This window comes from Euwallacea fornicatus, chromosome 9 (genome assembly GCF_040115645.1).
Source record: "Euwallacea fornicatus isolate EFF26 chromosome 9, ASM4011564v1, whole genome shotgun sequence".
NCBI classification, from domain to species: Eukaryota; Metazoa; Arthropoda; class Insecta; order Coleoptera; family Curculionidae; genus Euwallacea; species Euwallacea fornicatus.
Genome location: NC_089549.1, coordinates 938008 through 963247, shown reverse-complemented (window position 1 = coordinate 963247; position 25240 = coordinate 938008). Strand labels below are relative to the sequence as shown.

Here is a 25240-nt window from a genome sequence, read left to right as displayed (position 1 = left end):
AGTATAACTTCAGGCTAATTTCCATTGAATCCTTCGAACAGAACTTTGGTATTCATCAGACTTTTTCTTTCGATTAGTTACTACATTACTCAACTAAGCGGACAGAACAAAAGTTAATTTTAAGATCACACGAATGGAATTGCCTTGAGATGTGAGTGTTGCGAATTAGCACTGGGATTATAAGAGATTCTTGGATTGGGGGGTTTCCAAGTGCGTTCAGTATTTATATTTTCGAAACGAGGCAAGTTAAAAGGTTTCGTAAACTATTAGAAAAGAGTTGCCGTTTGTAAAACTCATTTCAGAAACCTGTTCAATGACGCTACATACTTTAGGAGTTTATGAGATATTTGAGAAAAATATTTACCAAGTAGAATTATTTTTCGTCATAAACTTGGTCAACGGCATCATTTTTATAATTTAACTACCCTGTATCGCTGGGATCCGTAGATTTGATTCGGTTTATAAAGTAATGAGCTGATGAGGAAACTGAACAGCATTCGACCATCGAACAAATATTCTAAGGGTGATAAATGTTTTTTTAATTTGAAGGGAAATAATTTGCAATTTTAGTCCGCGTAAATTGGCGCTTAACATTATCTTCCAATGCCTGCGTCCGTAATTTACGAAGGAGTACAACATCCATGTAGGATACTTTTTTCCTCTCGGCCCCATCTAACACTTGGTCGAAAATTTGTACAGCTTGCGCGACGGTCGCAACACTTCTAACTTCAATAAGAACGTCCTCCCTGTCCATATCTTCCTTCCTATTAACATCATTCGTGTGCTTATCTTGGTTCCATCAATTAATATCGGCTGGAGCGCAAACAATATTGAGATTCACTATTTTTAATAAATCAACAGCATCCAATGACGCACTGACAAGAATATCAGCATTGGATCGCAACTGTTCCCTAATTACGCAACATCTTCATCTTGATCATTGATACAAGAGAGATTGTTCCAACATTTTTCAATAGTTTGCTGATTAAGCGCATTCCAGGCTATATGCAAATTGAAAACAGCTTCTCGTAATGTTAACCGTCGCCAAGAATTGTGAATCAACAAAAAAATCAAATTTCACCAGTGGCGTACCAACGAATTTTGTTAAAGGATTTCATGGACCTAGACCTCAGAAAATATACTACCGTGTGTAGTAATTGGAGACAACTGTTGTACACGACTGATCTCGTACTAAACAGCACCTATTACCTAATACGTATGTAATATATGAATGCTTTCTTTACAGTAGATCAAGTACATTATAATAACAACTCAATTTTTTCTTTTCTCACCCAATAACTCCGCTACTGATCGAGATTGGACACATGCTTATACGAACTTCATTCATTACTTTGTACTAGAGAATACATCTTTCAGGTAGTGTCGTGAAATTCTGAAACATTCTGTGAACGAGTGTCCCACTATAGGGTTTACCGCAAATATCTCACAACCCTGTCGGAATTTAAAAATAGGTTTTAATAGAAACGTGTAGTGTTGTGTTGGGTATGCAAACTGAAATGATAATCAAATATACAGGATGACGGATTAAGTTATGACGAACAAATTTCGAAATTTTTTAAATTGCACATTTTATATACTTTTGCTTATTTGAGCGTCTTTGTCGGCATCTAGGTACATTCGATATAGCATGCGAAGTAAGCAAGCTCAAGAGTGAGTGAGGTGCGTTTCAGTTTAGTATTCAAAAAAATCTGATTTCACAGAAGAAATAGGACCTAGATAGAAAATCAACATTTATTATCACATTAAGAAAGTGGTAGTTAACAGAACACGTTCAAATTGTCCTCCTTGAGATTCTAAACATGCTTCAAATCGTCGAAGTAGTTCGCTAGTACAAGCTTTTCGTATCATATCGGGCGTGACTACGGCAAGCCTTTCGAATGTGATCTTTCGTGTCTTCTAAATTAATTCGACGGTTTTGATAAACAATTCCTTTCAGACAATCCCACAAGAAGACATCCAGTGGGGCTACATTGGGCTTTCCTTACCTAGCCCTATTCAATACGCGAAAAGATCTTGTTAAGAAGTATGAATTTTTCAAAAATCATTAATAGTTTCACAACGTGTGGATTTTCAGTATAGGTTTATTATACAGAGTGTCCCAAAAACACACCGACAAACTTTGAAGGGTGATGAGGAACCTCAATACAAACTTTTTTTTCATAAATAGACGCCTCTGTGTGAGCTCTTTGAGCTGTAGAACAAATAAAATATTTTAAGTCGTATTAAATAACTAAATTAATTGTTGATTTAATTGAAAATTACTGTGTTTCATGGAAATGTTTTTATTTTAACTACATTTACTGTTGGAGGGCACTAACATTTCTTTATTAAATCTAGACATTCCAAAAATGTCGATCGACGGAATCTAGGCTGGCCATCGCAGTCCCCTGATTTGAATCCTATAGAGAATGTGCGGGAACATGTTAACATATTAATTAGAGCCAAGAACTATAGTAATTAGGATGAACTTTGGACACAATGAAAAAAATTATGGCAAAATATTGCTAACACTATCGTCGACAAACTTTTCGAATTTATGCCAAGAAGATGCCAGACCGTAATAAATAATAATTGTTACCATACAAGGTGTTAGGGTGCAAAAAACATAATTAAAAAAATATATAAAAACTCAATTAATATATTTGCGTTGGCGTTTATTATATCAATGGTGATATTTGCCTATATACTTTTATTCAATACTGTATATTTTTGCACTGTTAGTAAGCAAAAACTAATATGAAACAGATACCAAAATGGCGCTTTCTAATTGTTTATTTTTATCATTACTGTGCACAAAAGATCATTGTAAGTGCAAGTGTCCGAATGTTTTAGGGGGTCGCTGTATGTGGAAATGTAGAAGCACAGTGCGGTGCACCTGCAGAATTCGAGGTGATGATTAAACCCTCGCCGTGTTGCGACGGCTTCTGCTCCAACTTGTCGCCATTTCGATTACGTGTCACACTGTCAACTTTACCCTTCTTATTGCCAGCACAGAAGACATGAAGTTATTGGAATTTCTAATTGACAATTCACGACGATTAGCCGGTGTTTACATCGGCGATCGAGAGACAATGCGGTTGTGTACAACGAAATTTTTAGAGCAACCGGCGGCCATCATGGCATGGCGTATTCAATAAGTGACCCGCACGATCCGCATTAGCATAAGTCGTGGCAATTTCGGAAAAAATAAACGTACAGTTAACGTACCAAAACCATTATGCCAATACATCGTATAAAGAAGTAAATCATTTTGGATAGGTTACATTCCAATCAATTACATTTCAAGAATAAGTAACTTATTTGCATTGATCAACTAATAAGGTTTAAGGTTTCATAATGTTCATTTGGGAGTTACGCAACGGAAATGTGTCGATTATTCCTGTGCGATAAACTAATTACAAAGTGTATACGAGGTGATTCCAAAGTTGGAGTTATCCTTTCGCCAACGAAAAGGGCGTCAAAAAATGTTTTTTTTTCCCTTTGGCGTTTTCGCGAAATAACAACATCAACGGAGATGCGGAGTGTTAAAGTTTTATTTTAAAAATCAAAATTTATTAAGAATTGCCAAACCACTGGAGATAATTAAACAAAATTTTGTAGGTGTCAATAGCTAATAGATTTCGGTACCTTTTTATTATTAACAACCTAATCTGAACTAACCGAAAACTTCAGCGTTTCCTAAATCTAACACACAGGGTTGAATACTGCACCTAAAGTGTCAATAGAACATGAGAACAATTTACAATTTTTGATTACAATCACCTTGTACGAGGATAGTCTCACAAATGCCCGATTTAACACTTGAAACAACAAAAATATCGAAAAATATTACATTCTTTCTTAAATCTGAAGGGGCTAAATCTGACGAATAGGGTGACCAAGGAGAAAGTTCGAAGTCAAGTTGATTGATTTCCGCCATCGCGGTGACGGAAGTTTGAACCGGTATTTTGTCCTGATAAAACATGACTTTCTTTTTCGCCAAATGCGGTCGCTTTTTGCTAATTTCTTCGGTCAAACGCCGCAATAAATTTATATAAAATTCTAAAAGCGTTCATTAAAGTCTACCTCAGAATCCTCGAACTTTAGATAAGAGCTTTTTAAGGTTGGGTCTTTGTAATGTAGACCAATTTTTAACAAAAAAATCGCCACCTATGTGGCATATCCGGTACTTCTGGGACTATCCTCGTACTTACCTTACATTCCAATCTCGTATTGCTCAGAAAATTATTGTACATACATATTTGAATGAGAACTTGTCAGTACCTAAATGGTAATAAACTTAATATGTTAAATAAAACAGTTTAACTTATTCCCACATTTACAGCTTTCCAAACATATTTATGAATTATTATTAGCAATTAACGTAATTATTTTACTAAACGCCTGAACTGCCTTCCATAAACTTCCACATTTGTCATTTACGAGACCACTCTTCGTGGGAAATAGCTGTCGTGGAGATTGTGATTTTTTTACATTTTATAATAACAATTTAGAAACATTCGGACGTTTATACTTTGTTCTCATCTACCATGATTTTCGAGATATTACAGATTTTTACACGTAAAATACGTTGCAAAACTGTTTAGATTACATACGATTTTATGGCAAAATAATATATGTGCTAAAATAGTAAAACTAAATAAAGATGTCAGTGCGTCACTTTCAAAAAGTTTTGTCGGCTTTAATTTTTGAAATATTACGGTGCTTATCCGTTTTGCCAATTCACCACGTTCAGACGTTCGTTTGATTTATGAGAGTTTTAATAGAAATGCTAGAGAAGCAGCTCGGGTTCTTCAAAGGTTCTTCAAGGATCCATCGATAATAATTTCCAAAAAATATATTGAAATTTTGATACCTCGCGTCTCAAAAAAACTTTTCGACGGGGCAAGTTCGATAAGAAACCATTAATGCCATCACCTTACCGTTAACTATCGTTTGGTGTTACGTTTAACATGCTATTTTTATATACGTTTATTTTTTGAAAAATTTTTGTCATAAGCAGTGAGAACCTTAAAAGTCAAGAGACCATTTTAGATTTTTTTCATATTTCAATTATCCTAAATTCTTTGCAATTTCTTGTTCATTTACACAAATATGAATAAAATTACTATTTTGAGTAAGCAGTCTAAGGAGTCAATTTTGCTTAACAGATTTTTCGTAATAGTTTTAGATCATAAACAACTTCTCGCAATTAAAGGTATAATTCCTAACTGTCCTCGAAGTTGACTTAAGTGTAATGAAGCCGCATGTGATATAGGAATCGAGCTGCCCTAATAGACTAAAAACTGATTGGTTGACATTACCTTTGCGGTCGTTCAAGAGCACCAGTTTTACAATTAACTATAACTAGGCATGTGTTTGCTTAACTCACTCAAACAGCACCGTTGGCGCTCGATCTTCAATTAACTCTTATGAGAAACACTAGATGTGTTATTCCCTAGACACTTTTCCGCACGAGGGCGGTAACGGTATTAAAGTTTCTGTAAATTTGCCACTCCAAAAATAGATATTATAATACATATAGCAAATTATGGTCATGGCCGTCTATGGAAGCACCTAATTTCGTGAGACTTTGTCTTGGGACGTTTGAATAAGATGTTAAAATAAAATTTTAAAAATTAGAGCAATCATTGTTTATTTATATGCTAAAAAATGGAAAAAACAAGAATTTGAAATCTAACCTAAAGTTAAACATTTTATTACTCCATTAACTTCTTGACTTGATTAACTTCAATTTTCCAGGTCTGATTAAAGAAAATGTGTTTATTATACCACGAAACATACATATCTTGACCAGTCTTTCCTACATTGTTACTTTCCCGTTCTAGCACACGTTGACTGGTCACTCCGGAAAAGTCCTGGCCGCTAAATTTCTAGGGGATGCATCCAAAGTAGTAACAGGAAGCCATGACAGAACGTTGAAAATATGGGATTTGCGAAGTAGAGCATGTAAGTTTTCCTTTTAACATATTTATGTTAAAAGTGACAAAATGTATACGTTTTTTAAATATTCGATAACTTATGGAAAGTTTTATAATTATAACAGAGCACGAGGCCTAAGCAAAGATTTTTGGCACATTTATTGTATGAATTAGCATGGATCCCTACAGCTCACGAAGGAACAACTGGCAATATATTTGTAAAAATTCGAAAAATAGTATTGTCGTCAAAACGTTATATCCTACCTATATCTTGTTCACGATTTAACTATATCTCGTTATGCTATGAATGTGAAGGTCACATCTTCAAGGTTAACGAGATTCGTAATTGGACAATAAATATTCAAGCTAAGTACATATACTGTTCACTACTATTATGGTTCTAGTCGGCAAAATTTCTAATATATCTTGTTATTTTGGCGAACGTCGATTTTCGACTACCAGTATTATATTCGTATAGGTTCAACCACCGCTCGCTCAATCTTGGACTGCATGCAACATAGTTTTTTACAAAATTTCGTTAGTTTTCAAAGGGAGCGATTTATATTCACATGCGTTTTGCAAAAAAAAAACATTCATACTCGTCATGTTATATAGTGCGATTCACTGATTTTTATCATCTCTTTGCAGGTATAGAAACCAAATTTGCCGGTTCCAGTTGCAATGATCTAGTCACAGTAGACAATGCCGGATCAACAATCATCAGTGGTCATTTCGATAAAAGTATACGCTTTTGGGATTGTAGATCAGAGGGCAGTGCCAATAACATCGTTTTAAATGGAAAAGTTACATCGCTCGATTTGGCGAGAGGTAAATAAACTTGCATTCAACTAGGTGTCAACTTTAATTGCAAGCTAATATTCATAAAAATATCGAATCCTCGGTATTGATTAGATTCTTGGTGTCTATTGAAATTAGCTTGACAAAGAAAATATCCATTTTCTGGACATTACATTTGTTTTCATTGCAGGAACAAAATACTTGTTGGCATGTGTAAGAGACGATACTCTAAAGCTCATCGATCTAAGGATGAATCAAGTAGTAAAATCATTTAGGTAAGCAAAAATCGATGTTTGGGAAAAGCCTTAACTTAGCTGATCGTACTTTTAGCATTAGCATTTAGTACTATGTCATTTAGCGATAATATTCTTTTACTTAAAACAATGTACAGAGTGAGTCGAGAGGATTACGCCAAACCTCAGGAACATATTATACATGAAAAATAAGTGTAAAAAAAGGCAAATGTCTTTATCTGATGTTTATTAGTATCGATGTTACATATACATGCATTTCATAATAATCATTTATCTATATTTCTAGTGATGAAGGATTCAAGGTTGGATGTGACTGGTCAAGAGCAACGTTTAGTCCAGATGGGCAGTATGCAGCCGTAGGTTCTTCGGAGGGTAGTGTATTTATCTGGGTCGTGTCTTCGGGAAAAGTAGAATCAGTCCTCAAAGAGCACGGGTGAGTATGAACCATCTCTTGAAAGATTTTCCTCGTCATAGAACACCCTGTAGAGTAGTAGTTTCACATTTCCTTAAATTTTGAATGCATGCGCTGCTAGAGTTATTGAGATATTCAAATGGAAATTCATATGTACAGAGTCATTAAACTTCATCCCATACCTATTTTCCAGGAAACTGGTTTAGTATAGCAAGAATATGGTTTCGAAACAAATATAAAACAAATGTTCTGGAAATTTAAATTTATAAAAGTATAATTTTGTCCTGAAACAGACTTTCTTATGTTCAGAGATTCTCCTTTTATTTAATATGGTAAAAAAGTATGTTTGCTATACCCTATAGGTTTTGTATAAAATGGGTCGGGCTTCAATTTTGACTTACCCTTTATAATATACTCAAAATATTGGATCTGTGACGTAGACGTTCGTCACAGAATTTGTGATCTGTCGACTATTTCAAAACGATGAAAGCGTATAGGTTTGTTCAAACTGCGGTGCTATCAAGAAAATCGAAAACAATAACCAACAGGATGTCGAAAACAACCCAATAAGGTCCAAATAACCAATCCATAATCATAATGATGACAATTGCACTTGTTAAAGTTTAGCATCCCATACCTTACGCATTTTGGAATCAATGAACCCTATTTCTGACATCACTTTGAGGAATCTGACTCTACCCTAAATTTTTGTCATTTAAATTCAAGAAAATAACACTCGACTACTTAAGAAAAAATTGTAAGTTCACTTTGGTCACCTAGTTAGCATGGCAGCGACGATATACTGTAATTTGTTGTGTGTGTTAATGTGCAGATCAACCTCAATTGGACTGTTCTCCAGGTCAGCAGTTACGGCAACATCATGGCATCCTTTCGGCACCTTCTTGGCGAGCGTAGACAGGTCCAAAAAAGTTGTTATATGGGCAGGAGATTTATAAAACTAAATACTCAAACCAATCGATGACTCCAACTACTGCTGTGTTGTAACTTCACTTCGTTAATGTTAAGGAACTTTCCCGTTATATTTTTATTATGTAATATATATAATTATTTGCTAAATAGTGTTACGTTTTATTTCAACGACATCAGAGATGCACTTTTCAAATAGGTCTATCAACGGATCATCAGTCTTGTGACAAAGGAACACAGAAGCACGTGGAGGTGCTCGTAGTGCGTGATAGGTTTAAGACAAATCCATTATTTGCATTTTCATTAAAAAAAATAACACTTTTTATCAGGAACACAGATGTACGAGGAGGTAGTTTATCTCGTGATGTTTGTGATCAGTTGGCTACATTTGCATAAAAAAATAACACTTTTTATCAGGAACACAGATGTACGAGGAGGTAGTTTATCTCGTGATGTTTGTGATCAGTTGGCTACATTTGCATAAAAAAATAACACTTTTTATCAGGAACACAGATGTACGAGGAGGTAGTTTATCTCGTGATGTTTGTGATCAGTTGGCTACATTTGCATAAAAAAATAACACTTTTTATCAGGAACACAGATGTACGAGAAGGTAGTTTATCTCGTGATGTTTGTGATCAGTTGGCGACATTTGCATAAAAAAATAACACTTTTTATCAGGAACACAGATGTACGAGGAGGTAGTTTATCTCGTGATGTTTGTGATCAGTTGGCTACATTTGCATAAAAAAATAACACTTTTTATCAGGAACACAGATGTACGAGGAGGTAGTTTATCTCGTGATGTTTGTGATCAGTTGGCTACATTTGCATAAAAAAATAACACTTTTTATCAGGAACACAGATGTACGAGAAGGTAGTTTATCTCGTGATGTTTGTGATCAGTTGGCTACATTTGCATAAAAAATAACACTTTTTATCAGGAACACAGATGTACGAGGAGGTAGTTTATCTCGTGATGTTTGTGATCAGTTGGCTACATTTGCATAAAAAATAACACTTTTTATCAGGAACACAGATGTACGAGGAGGTAGTTTATCTCGTGATGTTTGTGATCAGTTGGCTACATTTGCATAAAAAAATAACACTTTTTATCAGGAACACAGATGTACGAGGAGGTAGTTTATCTCGTGATGTTTGTGATCAGTTGGCGACATTTGCATAAAAAAATAACACTTTTTATCAGGAACACAGATGTACGAGGAGGTAGTTTATCTCGTGATGTTTGTGATCAGTTGGCTACATTTGCATAAAAAAATAACACTTTTTATCAGGAACACAGATGTACGAGAAGGTAGTTTATCTCGTGATGTTTGTGATCAGTTGGCTACATTTGCATAAAAAATAACACTTTTTATCAGGAACACAGATGTACGAGAAGGTAGTTTATCTCGTGATGTTTGTGATCAGTTGGCGACATTTGCATAAAAAAATAACACTTTTTATCAGGAACACAGATGTACGAGGAGGTAGTTTATCTCGTGATGTTTGTGATCAGTTGGCTACATTTGCATAAAAAATAACACTTTTTATCAGGAACACAGATGTACGAGGAGGTAGTTTATCTCGTGATGTTTGTGATCAGTTGGCTGCATTTGCATACGAAATTTGACATTTGATATCAGGAACACAAAAATGCGGGAAGGTAATTTAGCTCCTGATGGTTCTTGATAAATTTGCTGCATTCGTATACGAAATTTATATACATATCAAAAATTAAATAAATGAAGAAGGAATCTAAATGTGAAATCTTTGCTCGTACAGGACATTTCGAAAAAAAGTTAAAGGGCAAGAAATAGCGCGTAACCCAGGAAAATACAAGACTTTGTATATGGAAATTAATGATTTTGACAGTTTCTTGTAAAGGCTCTTAAAAAACATAGGGATACAAAATTTTATTAAGTTGTTTTAAACATAAAAAAATTCTGAAAAATTAAAAAATCAGAATTTTGTCACCCTGTGTAGGAAAAATGGTACGTTTTTGATCGTGGAACTATGGTATTTTTTTAAATTTTGCAAAAACACTATTGCGCCCTGAAATATTTGCATGCTGATCAGTTACACCCTATAAATAAAGAATATGTTCAGTCCTGGTTTATAGCCTAAAAAACTTTATGCAAAGAAAATTCAAGAAACAATAAAGTTTTTTTATTTTCTCCATATTAAGCAACTAAAAATACAAGTTATATAAATGTCAGGAGTTTATAAGTAACAATAATAACCATAAATAATACTTCCAAGTTTAACACCCTATATCTTGAAAACGAAACATTACTGGAGTTATGTTTATATAAACTTTTTGTTTTAGAATAACTCAAAGAATCACCCTTTAAATGTTGACCACAACCAAATGAAATCCTTTATAGTACAAATTACTTAGCATTTTATTCATGTCATAGGCATCTGATCAGCACTGATGCCACATCTATTCAAAATTAATATGTTGCAGGAATTTATCAGGTATCGGGGCAACACCATTAGCATTTAGTAGTATTTAACGGCATTTTTTGACTGGCACCGAGCACACGTTTTTTAGCCCTTATGCAACGTTCCCTTATTTGGTCGATTCTTCTTATACACCAATATGGGTGCTTATTGCCAAACGCATCATTCTAATGATTGAGAGGCTGGATTAACCAAAAAATTGAGCAAATAAACTTTTAACAAAATAGTATTTGTTACTTTAAATATTTTCTTACCTTGAATGTACTATTCGATTGTTGACTCCACTTGAAGACTTGGTATTCCCAAGTCAATAAATGAATTACGTGACGCAAGTTAAAGCGTTATTTAAATACCATATTTACTTAATAGAAATGTAGACAAAATTACAACGAAGAAATTAACTTTCTCAATACACGAAAATACATCATTTTGCAGATATAAGAACGTAATATTGGCATTTACATTTTACAACGAAGTGAGAAGCAATGGGGGTTTTTGCGAGCTTGACCGAAGGAATAAATTTCACTTGACTTTGCTTAAGTAGGCACCTATTTCTTGTATCATTCTTCCTTATGAAAATCGCTACTAAAGTCAGAGTCTTCCTCACTATTAATATTTATTATTCTACGACGAATTGTTTTTTCACTTCTAACTATTATACTTTTATTTTTTTGCTCAATGGACTGTTGCCATTTTCCGTAAGTAATTTGATCTAAAGCTTCTCGCCATAAATTTTTACTATTGGCATTGACATTGCGGAGTGTAAAGTACTTACTGTCCCTCCAATTGAATTTGTTCGTAAACGATATTTTAAGTCCATATTCGAGATAAATCCTTTCCTGTACCTCATACACTGCGATAAACCGTTTTTGTTCAAAGCTTCATACAAGTTTAACACTTTTTACTTTAAAATATGTCCACGTCTCGTTTTAAAAAAATTACATGTTAAGTTGTTAACTCTCTTATACGCAATATCCGAATTGTTGATTATGTTTAATTGAAACCTAGAAGATAGGCATTGGCTAAGCATCATTGCGTTGTTGTACGTAGGAGCTGAAATATCTTTGTGTGCATTTTTAAAGTTTTACCTTTTTGCCTATCGCTGCTTTTTTGTGACGTAGGCGAGTTTTTCGTGAGCCAAGTTGTATGTTCATTGCGATTATCCACTTTCCAATGAAATAACCATGCTCACGAACCTATTTCCACTCCAAAATTATTACTTAATTAAAATCATTGCAAATTTCAAAGAAGAACAAGGAGGTAATTGCTATTTTCGTGTCAATATTTTCATTAAATCTCATGGCAATTCACACGGTACAACTTTCAGAGGTGCATAACCATCTATAACAGTTTCGAGTTAGAGAAAGTCATCCGTCACCAATTCGCGTGCACCATCCAAGAACCAACTGCGAACACAAAACTCTCGATTTCATTCGCAAAGATACTGCTCGCAGCGAGTAGGTCTGAATAAATAATTCATTTTTATATAACTAAAGTAAGAAATATGTCGATAATTCGTTTAATACTTTTTTGTGTTGGTTTTTATGTGACCGAAGGAGGGGAAGTTATTGACACCAATAATCTACGTAAGTTTACACTATATATGCTATTTCATTATTAAGACTATCTATGTAATAAATACGCGTATGTTTTTTTACGTTACTAATATTCTGCCTATCCATAATTATTTATATTAAATGTGCAGTTTCAAAATACTGCAGACACGCTATATAACACAAATTAAATTTTGGTTTAATTTATTAAAAAGTAATCGAGCTAATTTTCTGACGAAAGACTTCTGCCTAAGTTATATAATAACATTAATAACCATGGAAGCAAGGTAGTATACGCGTAGATTACCACAGACACGTAATGCTATTATTACACCTTGTAATAAGTAATTGACGGCAAAAGGGACACAAATTTGACCACATGATCATTTAAAATCGTCTTTGATTAAGTCTTGGATTTATCAGTCGTGAATCTGGTTTATTTGACAACCAACGCAATGGTTTTAAGGCCGATTTACCTCTATGAAGCTAGTCATTTTTGTGGTTCATTTATATGAATCGTCGTGCAAAAACGTATGCAAGCTCAAATTTCGTAAAAAAAAATGTAAACAAAACAACAACAAATTTAAATTTTCGGAACTTGCATGTGCAGGATTCGTCTTTGCGAGCTGACACAAGCCGTATATGGAAAATAACAAGTTTAATGCATTTTTCAAGTTTGTATTTTTACTTTATGGAAAAAGACCTGATATTGTAAAAAATCAGTCAAAATAAACATTGAGCAACTTGATCGCACAAAGATGTGCTGATGTATTTATCAATCACGCAGTACAAAGCAATTTGTACTTTTTTCGGTTTGTTCAAAAAGTATTTTGACACTGATAATGTATATCGCATCTGCTCATTTTTTCCATCAATCTAATGCTACAAAAATAATTAGAGGGTGCTATTTGGAAAAAGTGACTTGAATTTAAAAACTCTAAATTTCAATTATTTTTTTCAAAAACTTCAAATATTTTTCTTACCTCCTTCACTGTTTATAAGAATTATTAATTTCTTGATAATCGAAAACTTATTTTATCAATTTATGTCGAATAGTTTTGTAGGTGACTGAATTTCAGCAAAGCTCTGCAAGTGGCGAAAAAAAAATCAAAAATAGTTGAGAATCAGTATTATGTTGTGTTATGAAATTTATTTTATTATACAATATAGCACATTATTACAACATTATTAAATACTTGGGTTAATTTTTAACAAAAAAAAGAACGTTTTTAAGAAAAAAACTGCCATGTTCCGTAAAAAAAAAATGAAATAAGGGTCAGCTTCCGGTGTGACTGGAAGCCATGTCAAGTTGAAAGTATTTTCGCAAAGTCGGGTTTTTTCGAAAAAACAAAAATACAAACCTAAAAAATAGATATTTGTAATTTTTGCATATACGGATTGTCTTCGTTTCCAAACGCGATCACTATACTGAATTTCGTCCACGGCCCGTGAAAGACGCACGAGTTCAAAAATTTTGTATCAACTGATTTTTCTGTTTTAGGTGAATCTGCCACAAGAATTTTTTGATAGAAAGTTACCCGTAAAAAACCTCATTGCTTTCTGGACGGTCAAGAGTTAATTTCAAACCAAATTCTTTTTCGTTTTGTTTATTATGCAACGCATACATTCATTTCAACGATAATTTATAATGTATTACATTGGTTTCAAAAAGTGTTATTTTTACGAAAATCAATGCCAATTTGTAAATAGAAGACCCCATTAACATTGACCCGATTGCTAAGAACCAATTTTCAATTCCATATCCGTCGGCAATACCACATTCCTAGTGATATTGGTTTTTAATGCGATTTAATATTTTAATTCAATAGTGTTCGATATTGCCGCAACATAATTGAAACAGTGGGTGACAGGCTCCTTTTTGCAGATATGTCTATGGGCGGTGTTGATATATATATAAGACACTATTGACTTGGAATTTTATTAACATGAGATATGAACAGAAAATTCAGTTTGCAGTGTGTAAATTATTAATTAATTCAGCTTGTATTACAGTCATCTGCCTGTATCGCTCAGCAGTTGGTGAACTAATTGTAATTCTTAACGACGTCTTGCTGATTAAATTCTTTGGAGCAGGCTTATTTAGTTTAGGGTATCATACCTTCACTCATTTTGGATGCAAACTTGCCGTATGCTATGAGGGGTAAAATTTTTCTCGAGTAATTACATCAAGATAAATTTCGACACAACACCTGTATATACAGAGTGTACCATTAAACTCCAATCAAAATATTACAAATCTGCGCGATATGTTGATTTTGTTCTGACAGATGTCAACGTCAATTGTAAATTTACCAAAACAAGTCCTTTCGCGGGGGCTCATTCAATTTTACAATATCAAATGTCATTCTAGTTCAAGTGACAGGTCATTTACAAGTGTCTTCAATTCGGATTGTTAGCGTTCTTGTTGCACTTCAGGAGAAGGAAATATTCCTGACTAGCATTCTATGTACACTTTTAGCGCCATACGTGAAACAATGTCACGAGGAAGATCCAAGGGTAATCGATTGCCTCATTTCGGCACTTCATCATTTGAGACCTTACTTAAGAACAGGAATAAGCGAGATTGAACTGCCATCTGTGGAACCGTTCCTCATGGACGAACTGTCACTTTCGTTAACTGGTGGGCCAAACGGTTACACGATAGCTCTTAAGGACATGAAGATATATGGAGCCAGCAATTTCTCAATGTCAAAGTTGAAGTAAGTAGATATATCACATGAAAAGGAAATACATATTTTCGGTTGCCTTGTGATATATAGGATTGTTTCGTACGTACTAGCTCAGTAAACTATAATTCTAATAACATATTCTAGAAATCTTGTACAATAGTATATTATTGGACAAGCATATGATAAAGCCATCATCCCCGATGGAAAAGTTTCCGGTAGAGCACTTCTTCAACGGAGACAAACATTTTTATTACATATAACCAAAAACAATTCTTTTAGACTGTCTGACGATGGAAAGCCATTTGAGGCAGAAATTAAAATACCGACTTTAAAAATAAATGCCAACTACCAAAGTAGTGGAGTATTAATTATTTTGCCGGCAAGTGGAAATGGAACTTTCCTAGGGCAATTTGGTAACGATTTTTATGTCATTTAATTTGAGTGAGTATTTGAATTGGAAGTGTATTTTAGATGATCTTGATTGTATGCTGAGGGGAAGAGCTAGCGTTGCAGATAAGAACGGACAGAAATATTTGCATGTTGACGCTTTACACGTGGACCTAGTGGTTAAAAAGATGAGAATGATGGTCAAAAACATATTCAAGAATAACAGGATATTAAGTAAGTTGCAAAAGAAGATGATGTATAATGTTACGTGTAAATCAGACATGGAACGAGATACTAAGAAATTAAGATACAGGTGACATAGCAGTTTAGTGTCGCTTGAGACTAAATAAAAAGTTTGCAATTTTGATGTTTGAAAATTATTCTAGACTGATGGCCCAATCAGCAACAAAATACTAATTTTTAACTCAAAATTTATCATCTTTAACAATTCAAAGATAATTTATAAACACTTCAAGGGAGAACTTCGAGCTGGTTGGCTCTCAAAATATTATAAATCTTTGAACCCAAATTTAACATACAATGACGATCCGGCTTTATAGAAAACTCAATTATGCACTTTGTTTAATCTTATCTACTTCGATAAAATTCCAGGTGGACTTTGATAACTTATTTGTAAGTATCTACTTTTGCAATTCTAGCTGAAGCCATCAATCTATTTCTGAGGGAAAACGGCCACGAAGTCTTCAAAGTGATGCTACCTCAGTTAAGAAAGAAGCTGTCAGGGTTATTCATGAGCATATCAAATAAGCTGCTAACTTATGTTCCGTTGGATGCATTTTATGTGCCCCAAACCAAGTAATGACCTTAGGATCAAAACAAAATAGTTGTAATGTAGATAATAGGTTTATAGATACGTATATCGACAACTAAACTCTCACACGTCTCTTCCTAAAGAGAGTGCATTTTGTCAGAGAGGAAATTACTTATGTATTTACGTTTTTAAGATCACAAAGTGATATATTGTGGATCTATGAGGAAAGGTACATTACTAGAGTATGTTTCTAAAACAAAAAGTTTTTACACCACCCTGACGTTTCTTAAATGTCTGCTTACTTCCCTTCAGTGGCGTATGACGGCAAAATATTACCATTCGGATATTCTACAGCATAAGTCCAGAATAACAACATGCAAGATTCTAAAGAGGATGCATTTTCAACAAATACGTATCTCCCGTTCTTTATTCATTAGGGGTTGAGACTTGCACAAAAGAATAATCTACGCACACTATTATTAATTGTTATTAACTTTTAGTTGTTATTATAATTGTTATTAGTAGTCAAAATAATTTTTACCTCCTCCGTTACGCTATCTCTTGTCCTGGGAAATTCATCGTTTAGATCTGCAATAACGTAGGAAACCACGGCCCAAACAGCTGCAGCTTTGTCCAGATTATCGGAATTTAACACGTCCATTGTGTCTGCTGCGGTGTGATGGAACCAAAAATACCTGAGTTGATTAAAAACTTGTAATAATATGGGATCTAGCAAGGAAATCTGTCTCGTTCTTAATGTGCATTCTTAAAATGCATGTACATAATAATATAAATGTATTAGAGTGTTTATACCGCTCATTTTAAACAAAAAAGTTATAATACAGTACCTTTTTCGCCGCTATACACGTGGAGTTTCAGTGAGTACAAGCGAAAGGCGAATAGGAGATTGATAAGTGCGAGGGAGACAGGCGATCGTTGTTGACTCGCAAGTAGTACGTCTTATTCCGAGGATAAATCATATCACAAAAAGGGCCTCTCTTAATTGATCCGCTCTAAAAGTATCATTTCTATCGTGTTATTTGTAGAGATAAGGATACATTAAAATTTATCATGAAATTTGTAGTCGAAGAACGGATTCCTATTTGCGTGTATACGCGTAATTGTGTTCTCTGAAATCAAGCAGAACTACATCTACCCTCGGATTGAAGCGTACTGCTGAAGAATCAACGATGCTAGCCGATCGGTGACAATGGAAGGGGAAAGTGTAATCGGTCTCTCTCGCACTTATCACTCACCTATTTACCTTTTTTTTTGCACTCACTAAAATTTCATATCCAAAGCAGTAAAAAAAGTATTGGATTAAGATCACATGCACTGTTCAAAATATCCCCCTTTTTTGTGCGTGTGAGACCTCACAGCGTACACAATCTTTTCTGCTTTCTTGTATGGATTAACAATCTGGTATTTTCCACCAAATCCCAAAGGTAAAAATCTAGGCGTGATAGATGTGAAACCTAGCAAAAAGTAGGCCCTTTTTCGCCTCTGAACATTTTTAAGAGAATTTAGAAATTTTCGAGATGCCGCCTTTCGATTTTAATGGGGCGATATGGACGCTTCAATGCTTGGAAAATGATTTTCAGGGATCTTCGTTTTAGTGCACATTCACAATCGCAAGAATAGGTTCTGACACGACTCCACATCTCGGACATCAAAAGATATGATAGATGATGGCCGACGATCTCCTAGTGAGAACTCCACGGCGGGGATCCTCCAATCGGAACTCAACATAACAGACAGACAGAGAAAAATGAGCAAGAAACTATAATAAAGCACTATGATGATTTTAAATACTTCTAATTTAGATGTTGGGCAATATCACAACACAGCATGAACGTTATATGATGGTAAATTTGAAGATCTCTCACATAGATCCCGGGTTTTAAAGGTGGAACAAACGTTAAACTTCAAATTCTCTTACCTTGAATTGGCATTAAGCAGGCTTGCTCCAGGGATTAACGATTGAGTCCAAGATGAAATATCCGAACCAACTGAGCTGCTGGACTTTGTTTGAGTTGCATTTATTGGCGCTAACAAACTAAAAAAATAATTAAACGAATTATTTAACGAAGGTATCTATATCTTTAGATACTAGCGGAATAAGGTTTTTCTCTTCTCGAACGTACTTTACAATTTCTTGAATAATACAACCCCCTTCAGTTCCAGCTGCATATTGGATTCCCAAAGGCGCAAACGTGCCCTCGTCAGACTCCATTACGAAAGTAAAGTTTTCGAGTTCATGGAAGTGAGAGGCGTTATATGCTGACCATCCAATTAAACCTGGTTCCTCTGCTGTCCATAAAACTGCTCTAAAAAGCAAATACACATCTTAAACACAGATACAAATCATCATAATAAAAGTAATTTGTTACCTTAAGGTTCTCTTAGCCCTCAATCCAAGTCCTTTGAGTACCGCCAATGCATACCAGCTAATGAAAGCACCACCACCATCGTCCATTGCTCCCACTCCTACATCCCAGCTGTCGATATGACCGCTTACCAAAACTACTTTGTTGGGGTGTGTTGATCCTAGAAATAATATTATATTTATTACATAATTATTATATAATATTATATTAAATATAAACGGTAAATTAGCTGATTTTCTGTTTAAGCTAATTTTTTGAAACGTTTCACTTACGAAATGGGTTATTTTTCTTTTCATTATGTGCGATTTCTCTCTACTTTGATTTTTTAGCCAATGAAATCTAAAATTTAGTTGGTCTTAATATTATTTTGGAAAATACTTGAACTAAAATTCGACGATGCGGAACACTCATTTTGGCAATTCAACGTTTTTCAAAGTTTGTTTTTTGTTGGAGGCTCTGTTGCGGGGATTTTTTCATCCAATCACATCAAGTTAAAAATGTTTAAGCTTTTCACTTATATTTTGGGTATTATTCACATTGAGATTAATTGCCGAATAAAATCTCTTTAGGGTAACAAAGGTACTTTTCTCTAACATTTCGGCAAAGTTTCTTACCCCCTATTTCCCCAACAGAATTCCTGGACTTGCTGTCTTCATATCTGGTGTAGTTGAGATTCAGTCTTAAGACGATCTTTTCCCCTCTATCCTAAACATCATACGTAATAATCGTTTCCTCTTTCCTCGGTGGTTTGCAAGATATTACCTGATACCTTTGAAACAATCTGGCATCTTCTTTTGTGATACACGCTGTGGGTATTTTCTTAACGTCATCATCATAATCTTGCCACCCGGTGTGCAGAGTGGACATTGAAAATGGAGTAACCGATCGTACGAGAGCAGCTACAGCTCCGAGTTTAGAGGCCTCAGATGCACCTAACCAGCAAAATTATCACAAAAGTGATGATCTTTTGATATTCATACCATGACTTCTATATTGAACAGAGTCGCCATAACTAACCCAATCTTCGTTGAACACCACGATTTTTCCCTTAACGTTTTGGGACACGTTTTTTGATTTTAATTGATCAAATGTGTCTACAACTATAACTTCAGCCACAATTCCTGAAACAAAACACGTTGTAATACCATATTTTGTTGAAGGTATTAAAATCACACCTTCCTCAGGAGTACTAACAGAATTTCCCAATCCCAAAACTGGAACATTCGCATTGCGTGGCTCTAACAGTTCTGCAGTTTCATAGTTTCTGCAAATGTGTAATTTATTCAGAATTCTGTTGTAAATTGAACACAAGCTCCTACCTTACCCAGTGAGGTACTTCAGCCTCTTCACCATGCACATTTTCTAACCCGTATTGTTTCATAATATCAAGCGCATAATCAATAGCGTTTTCCAAGTTTTCAGTTCCAGAGAATCTAGCACCAAATTTGTCTACAAATCTTGCCAACTCCTTATACGTTTCTCCCTAAGATCCAGCGATGAATTTAAATTGATCACAGCGTGTAATATCAACTGTTCTTACCTTATACTTGCCGTTAGTGAGGCTGGTAATGATGATATTAGCGATATCCTCATACGATCTAATTTCGTTGACCAATTTCGCTGGCAAATTGCACGCATTGTCGAGTTCGTTATTCTTGATATTTCCGTTTAAAACCATACAATTTACCGTTATCAAGTGGAAAATGAATGCAATTAGATCTGCCTTCATGTTTAAATTTTCAAATCGCCACCATAAAATGAAAGCCCTTAGATCGAGCTAGTTTATGTTTCTCTAAAATATTGTAATGTTAAGTTTTATTCATGTTTATTACGTTTTTTTTTTCAAACAACCGTAATGATACATTATGCGCTAATTTCTGTAGCTGTAGTTGAAATCGTTCCTAAGATACTCACAGCAATAGTCTTGAACCACCTAATGCGAAACACTCACAACATTCATACCAAGCTAACTACTCCTATTGTTCAGAAACAGATTAATTTTGCTTGTAACACTTCAATCGACTAGACCACTTTATCATTTCAATAGCCGACTGAAGTGCTTATAGTAACCGCTGTGATAACCCTCTTTACTAATATTTATTATAAATTGCAATAATCAATGTATAGTTTTATTATAGTATAGAGTAGGCACACAGAAAGGCAGGAGGATTCATTTTGACCGCAAAAAGTTCCAAAAAAGATCAAAAACCGCATTTAAGGTTTTGCTGAGATTGAATAATATAAAAGGAGAAAAAATGCACCATCTTTTTAGACTTAAAAAATAATTATTTTCCTGTTAGTATTTGTGATAACTTCTCAACCAGGTCATAAGCTTAAAAGTAGTACAGACAATAAAAGCATCCAATATCGGCCTGTGTCTACAAATCGTGAAATAAAGACTTAAATAAATAATATGTGTGGAATAATACAATCAGGTTATAAAAGCAAATAATCCTCGAAAACCTCAGAACAAATTTTTATTAATTAGCTGACAATACTGACGAATGCGAAAGATTGTCATTGTTTTGTGCATGTTTATCATACTTCATTGGCGATACCACTGAGAAATCAGGGTGTATGTGATAATTTGGAATTAAATCAATTGGAAACAAGATCAAACGAGCTCGAAGATGAACGTATAAAAAAGGAAGAAAAAAGAACGAAGATGCAATAATTCTTGACAATGGCGAATGCAGAACTTTGCAACGCGCTAAACTGCTAAATGACTTTTACTGAGCACTTCTGTTTACAGCCCTCATTAGAACCAGATAAGAGGCACAATTTACACTTTTGGTGTTTGAACACATTCGCCTCCTAGGAAATTTCGAAAAAAATGTTCATTTTGTTTCCAAGAAGCTGAATTAAATTGGTATAAGCTACCAAAAACCATCAGCTGAAGATATTCGCTTCACCTCTTTCCAAATTTGCTAGGAAAGCATAAAAACTTGCCATAATGAAGCAGCGATATTAATTAATTAAGCCCCCCGCCACATGCAGTAATTCACCTTAAAATACTGCTTTTGCATGCACCTGGGCTCGAACTAAAACCGGAAGCCACTATACCACGTGCTATGTACCATACGCTTTTATGGGGCTTTATGCAGGATTAAGTTATACCTAAAATCATCTGGTAGTTACTACCTTACACACCTATTAAAAAACCCTATTTTTAGTCAGTATTTGTATAGGGGGTTTTATTGACAGCAGGCTTATTGTCTGGCCGTATGCAAGTTTTGTTAGTTTCCAGTGAAGACCTGGGTAAAATATTGTCTGTTTTTGACGGTTTTAATGTTTACTTGTGTGTAATAATGACCCAAAGACATTCGCCCCAAGAGCTACATAAGGTAAATTAATTGTTTTACTAATGTGAGATATTTGTAATTTAAAATTTAACCGGTATCTCTAATGTATAGAAGAGAATTGTTCCAGGAAAGAAACGAATCAAGCCAAAATTGGAATTTTAAACCTAAAAGCTTACACCATCGACTAATGGCATTAGTAAAGACTTTTATGATTTCTACACTGCTAAGGAATTTTAATGCACTTTTTATGCCTTTTCGGCCTACAATGGTCCTTTGTTCGGCTTACGGTTAGTTATTTTTTTATATACCCAACTGAGACCAAATCAATTCTGCGGATTTGTTTTTTTTTTACAAACCGTTGAGGGGCTGCAACATTGATCGACTTCGATATGAAACCGAAAACCGGGGAAAATCATTTTAATGCGATTTACCCCGATTTTCATTTGGCGTGGATATTTGGAAATTAATTTCAACCCTCTGTTGACTCTGCTATCCGGTATACAGCTACCTCTGTTCATTTAATAATTAGTTTAACATGTATTGCTAGGAGGCATACTGTCTGTTATATAAATATGATTTCCCCTTCAAATTTGTATACGCAGTTCGGAAAGTAATATCGGAGTTACTTTACGTACGGTTAGCGGAAGTTTTGAATGTCCGCAATGCATTCGAAAATTGCATTTGCCTTAAATAAGGTACTTAGAGCTTAAGTAGTATGGGGTCAGTCAAGCTCGACACTCCACGCATTTTATACGAAAGTAGATGGGCTTAATTAAGTAATTTTTCACATTAAATGAGAGGATGTAAGCTAAAATAAATGCTGAAAACATTAAAATAATTAAAGCGACGACTGGCGTCGCCTCGTCGACGCTATATTTCGTTTCAGAATCATATCATGTTTTTTTTTTTATGTGAATATTAATACATTGTAAACAAGTTTTATATAAAAGATTTTTCTAAATTTCACATCACTCAAAAGTTACAGAAGAAATAAATATTAACATAATATTAGGAACCTAATAAAAAATACATAATAACATATATATATTAGGTAATTAAAACTTTTTTATAAAAAATTTGTTTAGAACGTAGCGATGTTCGCATTTTTGAAAAAAAACATATATGTCTGAAAAAAACGTAGCGTCGGCGTCGCGACGGCATATTTTAATGTTTTTAGCATTCATTTTAGCTTACCTCTTTAGCTCTCCTCTTATTAAATGCGATGAAAAGATTACTTTGTTGGGCCAATCTGTTTTCGCATAAAATGGTTGGGGCGTCGAGTTTGAATGCCCCTGTACTTATGTATATGGACTTTAACTCATTTCAAAACAACCAAATATATTTCTCTGCTTAATACCTTTAATTACCTGCTTAATTTCTTGGATCCCCTAACAGTAGCGCGAAATTTAAATTAGGCGCCATTTGTTCCGTCCGTAATTTTTAAAAATGGACCGATATTAGTTACAATAATGTACGTTAGTTACTAAAAATTATTTTAAACATTGTGAAAATTTGGCTGTCATAATACACAAATTGCGTTCAATTTTCGGTCGCGAAAATGTTCCAAATACCTCAATCGTAATGAGGCTAGTAAGAAAATTTGAGTATACTGAGGCGATTACTGATATAAACGATCAGTAGGTGTTTATCCATGGTGTTCAGCAGAAAACATCACGCCTGCTTGCCAGAATCTGTCCAAGAATCCAAGAACATCCATTCAACGTCACGGTCGAGAATTGAACATTACAAGAAGTACTATGCAGTATATTCTCGCTAGAAATTTGCACCCTCGTGCCTATAAAAGACCCAAACTTGAATTAACAAACAAGGAGTAGTAAAATTCCCCAAGCAATGCCGAAACCTTTGAAAAAATATAAAATTCTTAAAAATATTGACTCTGACACTTTTACTTTCTTTCTATAGTTTTGCCTCATTTTAATGAAGTTTTACAATAGAATTACTCTTGAGATATGGTTTTATCTGTTGATCGCTATTTTTATGGTGAGTTTAAGTAGGTGCTTACAACACAGCGAGCATTATCTTACTTTTCCAACCCGTCACTCAAGGCAACGGGCAATAAAGTTACTACAACGCTCGTCGCTCTTGGCAACGGGCCGTACAGTAAAAATAATATTTATTAGTTTTTCAGCAAACTTCATTCAAATGACTGTACTTCCACAGAAACGATTATAAAAGTATCCTTTGTGCGTAAAACGTTGTACGTACCACTGGGCGAAGGAAATATTACGCCCTTGACGATGATCGGTAACCATTCCTTCTGAATCCCTGATAGTAAATATATTAAAACTCCATACTTTTGTAGCAATACTCAAAAACACTTTAAAATTTCCAGTCTCGTGTCTTCCAAGGCTCGGTGGAAGTAAATAATTTCTTCTACATCTTCCCTAAAATTATTCACAAGATCAACTTTTGAGTGATGGTATTTCGGTATTCCGCATGGATTTCCAGTATGGATTTACTATTAGGAAAAAGTTCGAGGCGCATGTCTCCGTCGCACGTGTTCGGAGTTCTGGATAGATTCTGGAATAAGGGGAGATCGAGCTATGCACACCGCGTGACGACAAACTTATGATCGCGAAAGGTCGAAAGTGACAAAGTGAATTTATACGATTCGTTTTTTTTCTCCTGTATAAACTCTTTACAGCTTCAGAGACTCTGGAAAGTGAAAGAGAAAAAAACGAAAATGCACTTATTCTATACCTTAAACACACTTACTGCAAAACTAACAGTTAAAGATATGGTCTCCTTTGCGTTTTATTACACAAATCGCTTAGTTGTACGTTTTTCGTTTCTGGTGCACTTCGGGCTCGTTTTCTCTTTTTCCTTCGCTTTTAGAGACGTTTCGCCAAGATTAGAGCCATTCAGTCGTCTCTACTGCTTTTCCACGGCACCGAAACACAATTTCGCTTTCCACCGGCAGTTAAAAGTCCAACGACACTAGGCCCTAGAGTAGGTACTTAAATAATAAGTCACGTTTTCTTGCTTTAGCATTCATTTTAGGGTGCGGGCACGTCAAATTAAGAAAAAAAAAATGCAATACGGGACTGCACTTAAAAACCGAGTGACATGAAAAATATATGTTTGAGTTTGTTACGGTTATGAAAGTATGCATCTACGCTCATGGACTATGCAGCCAATTTAATGTGGTTCCGGTGGAGGGACAAACGTTTTTTTCTCAATTGCAGAAAATCAATTTTTTTTGGAATATGCTCATTCATTTCGTGATACAAGGAAGAGCTGGAGTAGAAGAAAATTTCTAAAATTTTGAGCCATTTGATGAGTGACGATGCAACGTACATATTTTCTCGTTTGCCCAAAATCAGGTTTTT

At 34.6% G+C, this 25240-nt stretch overlaps 3 protein-coding genes across 10 annotated transcripts in view; 2 read left to right on the top strand and 1 right to left on the bottom strand.

Moving 5' to 3' along the window:
* Atg16 (Autophagy-related 16) overlaps positions 1-8483 on the top strand; it is a 167835-nt gene extending 159352 nt beyond the window's left edge. For 5 of the 7 annotated variants that reach the window (XM_066285731.1, XM_066285734.1, XM_066285730.1 and 2 more), the window contains 5 exons: positions 5850-5970; positions 6591-6770; positions 6931-7015; positions 7281-7427; positions 8239-8483. In XM_066285731.1, the coding sequence (XP_066141828.1) occupies positions 5850-5970; positions 6591-6770; positions 6931-7015; positions 7281-7427; positions 8239-8362 (657 nt within the window). In that variant the 3' untranslated portion in view covers positions 8363-8483. The remainder of the gene's footprint in view (positions 1-5849; positions 5971-6590; positions 6771-6930; positions 7016-7280; positions 7428-8238) is intronic. The other 2 variants (XM_066285735.1, XM_066285732.1) reach the window with 1 other exon arrangement.
* A 2004-nt stretch (positions 8484-10487) lies between these two features.
* LOC136341307 (carboxypeptidase Q-like) lies at positions 10488-24388 on the bottom strand. 2 transcript variants are annotated; one of them, XM_066286137.1, is made up of 12 exons: positions 24371-24388; positions 24117-24295; positions 20129-20380; positions 19908-20071; positions 19764-19852; positions 19569-19709; positions 19351-19520; positions 19203-19293; positions 18592-18748; positions 18346-18528; positions 18141-18257; positions 10488-16896 (listed from the first exon to the last, which is right to left on the bottom strand). In XM_066286137.1, the coding sequence occupies exons 3-12, from the start codon at positions 20315-20317 to the stop codon at positions 16698-16700; spliced, it is 1500 nt and encodes a 499-aa protein (XP_066142234.1). In that variant the 5' UTR covers positions 20318-20380; positions 24117-24295; positions 24371-24388; the 3' UTR covers positions 10488-16697. The 2 variants fall into 2 exon arrangements, with proteins under 2 accessions (XP_066142234.1, XP_066142233.1); XM_066286136.1 differs by lacking the exons at positions 24117-24295; positions 24371-24388 and adding an exon at positions 20503-20673.
* Positions 12252-16249, top strand: LOC136341308 (protein takeout-like). The gene is made up of 5 exons (XM_066286138.1): positions 12252-12385; positions 14832-15072; positions 15322-15455; positions 15514-15663; positions 16089-16249. Exons 1-5 carry the CDS (start codon positions 12304-12306, stop codon positions 16247-16249), a joined length of 768 nt encoding a protein of 255 aa, XP_066142235.1. The 5' UTR covers positions 12252-12303.
* Positions 24389-25240: the final 852 nt, after the last annotated feature.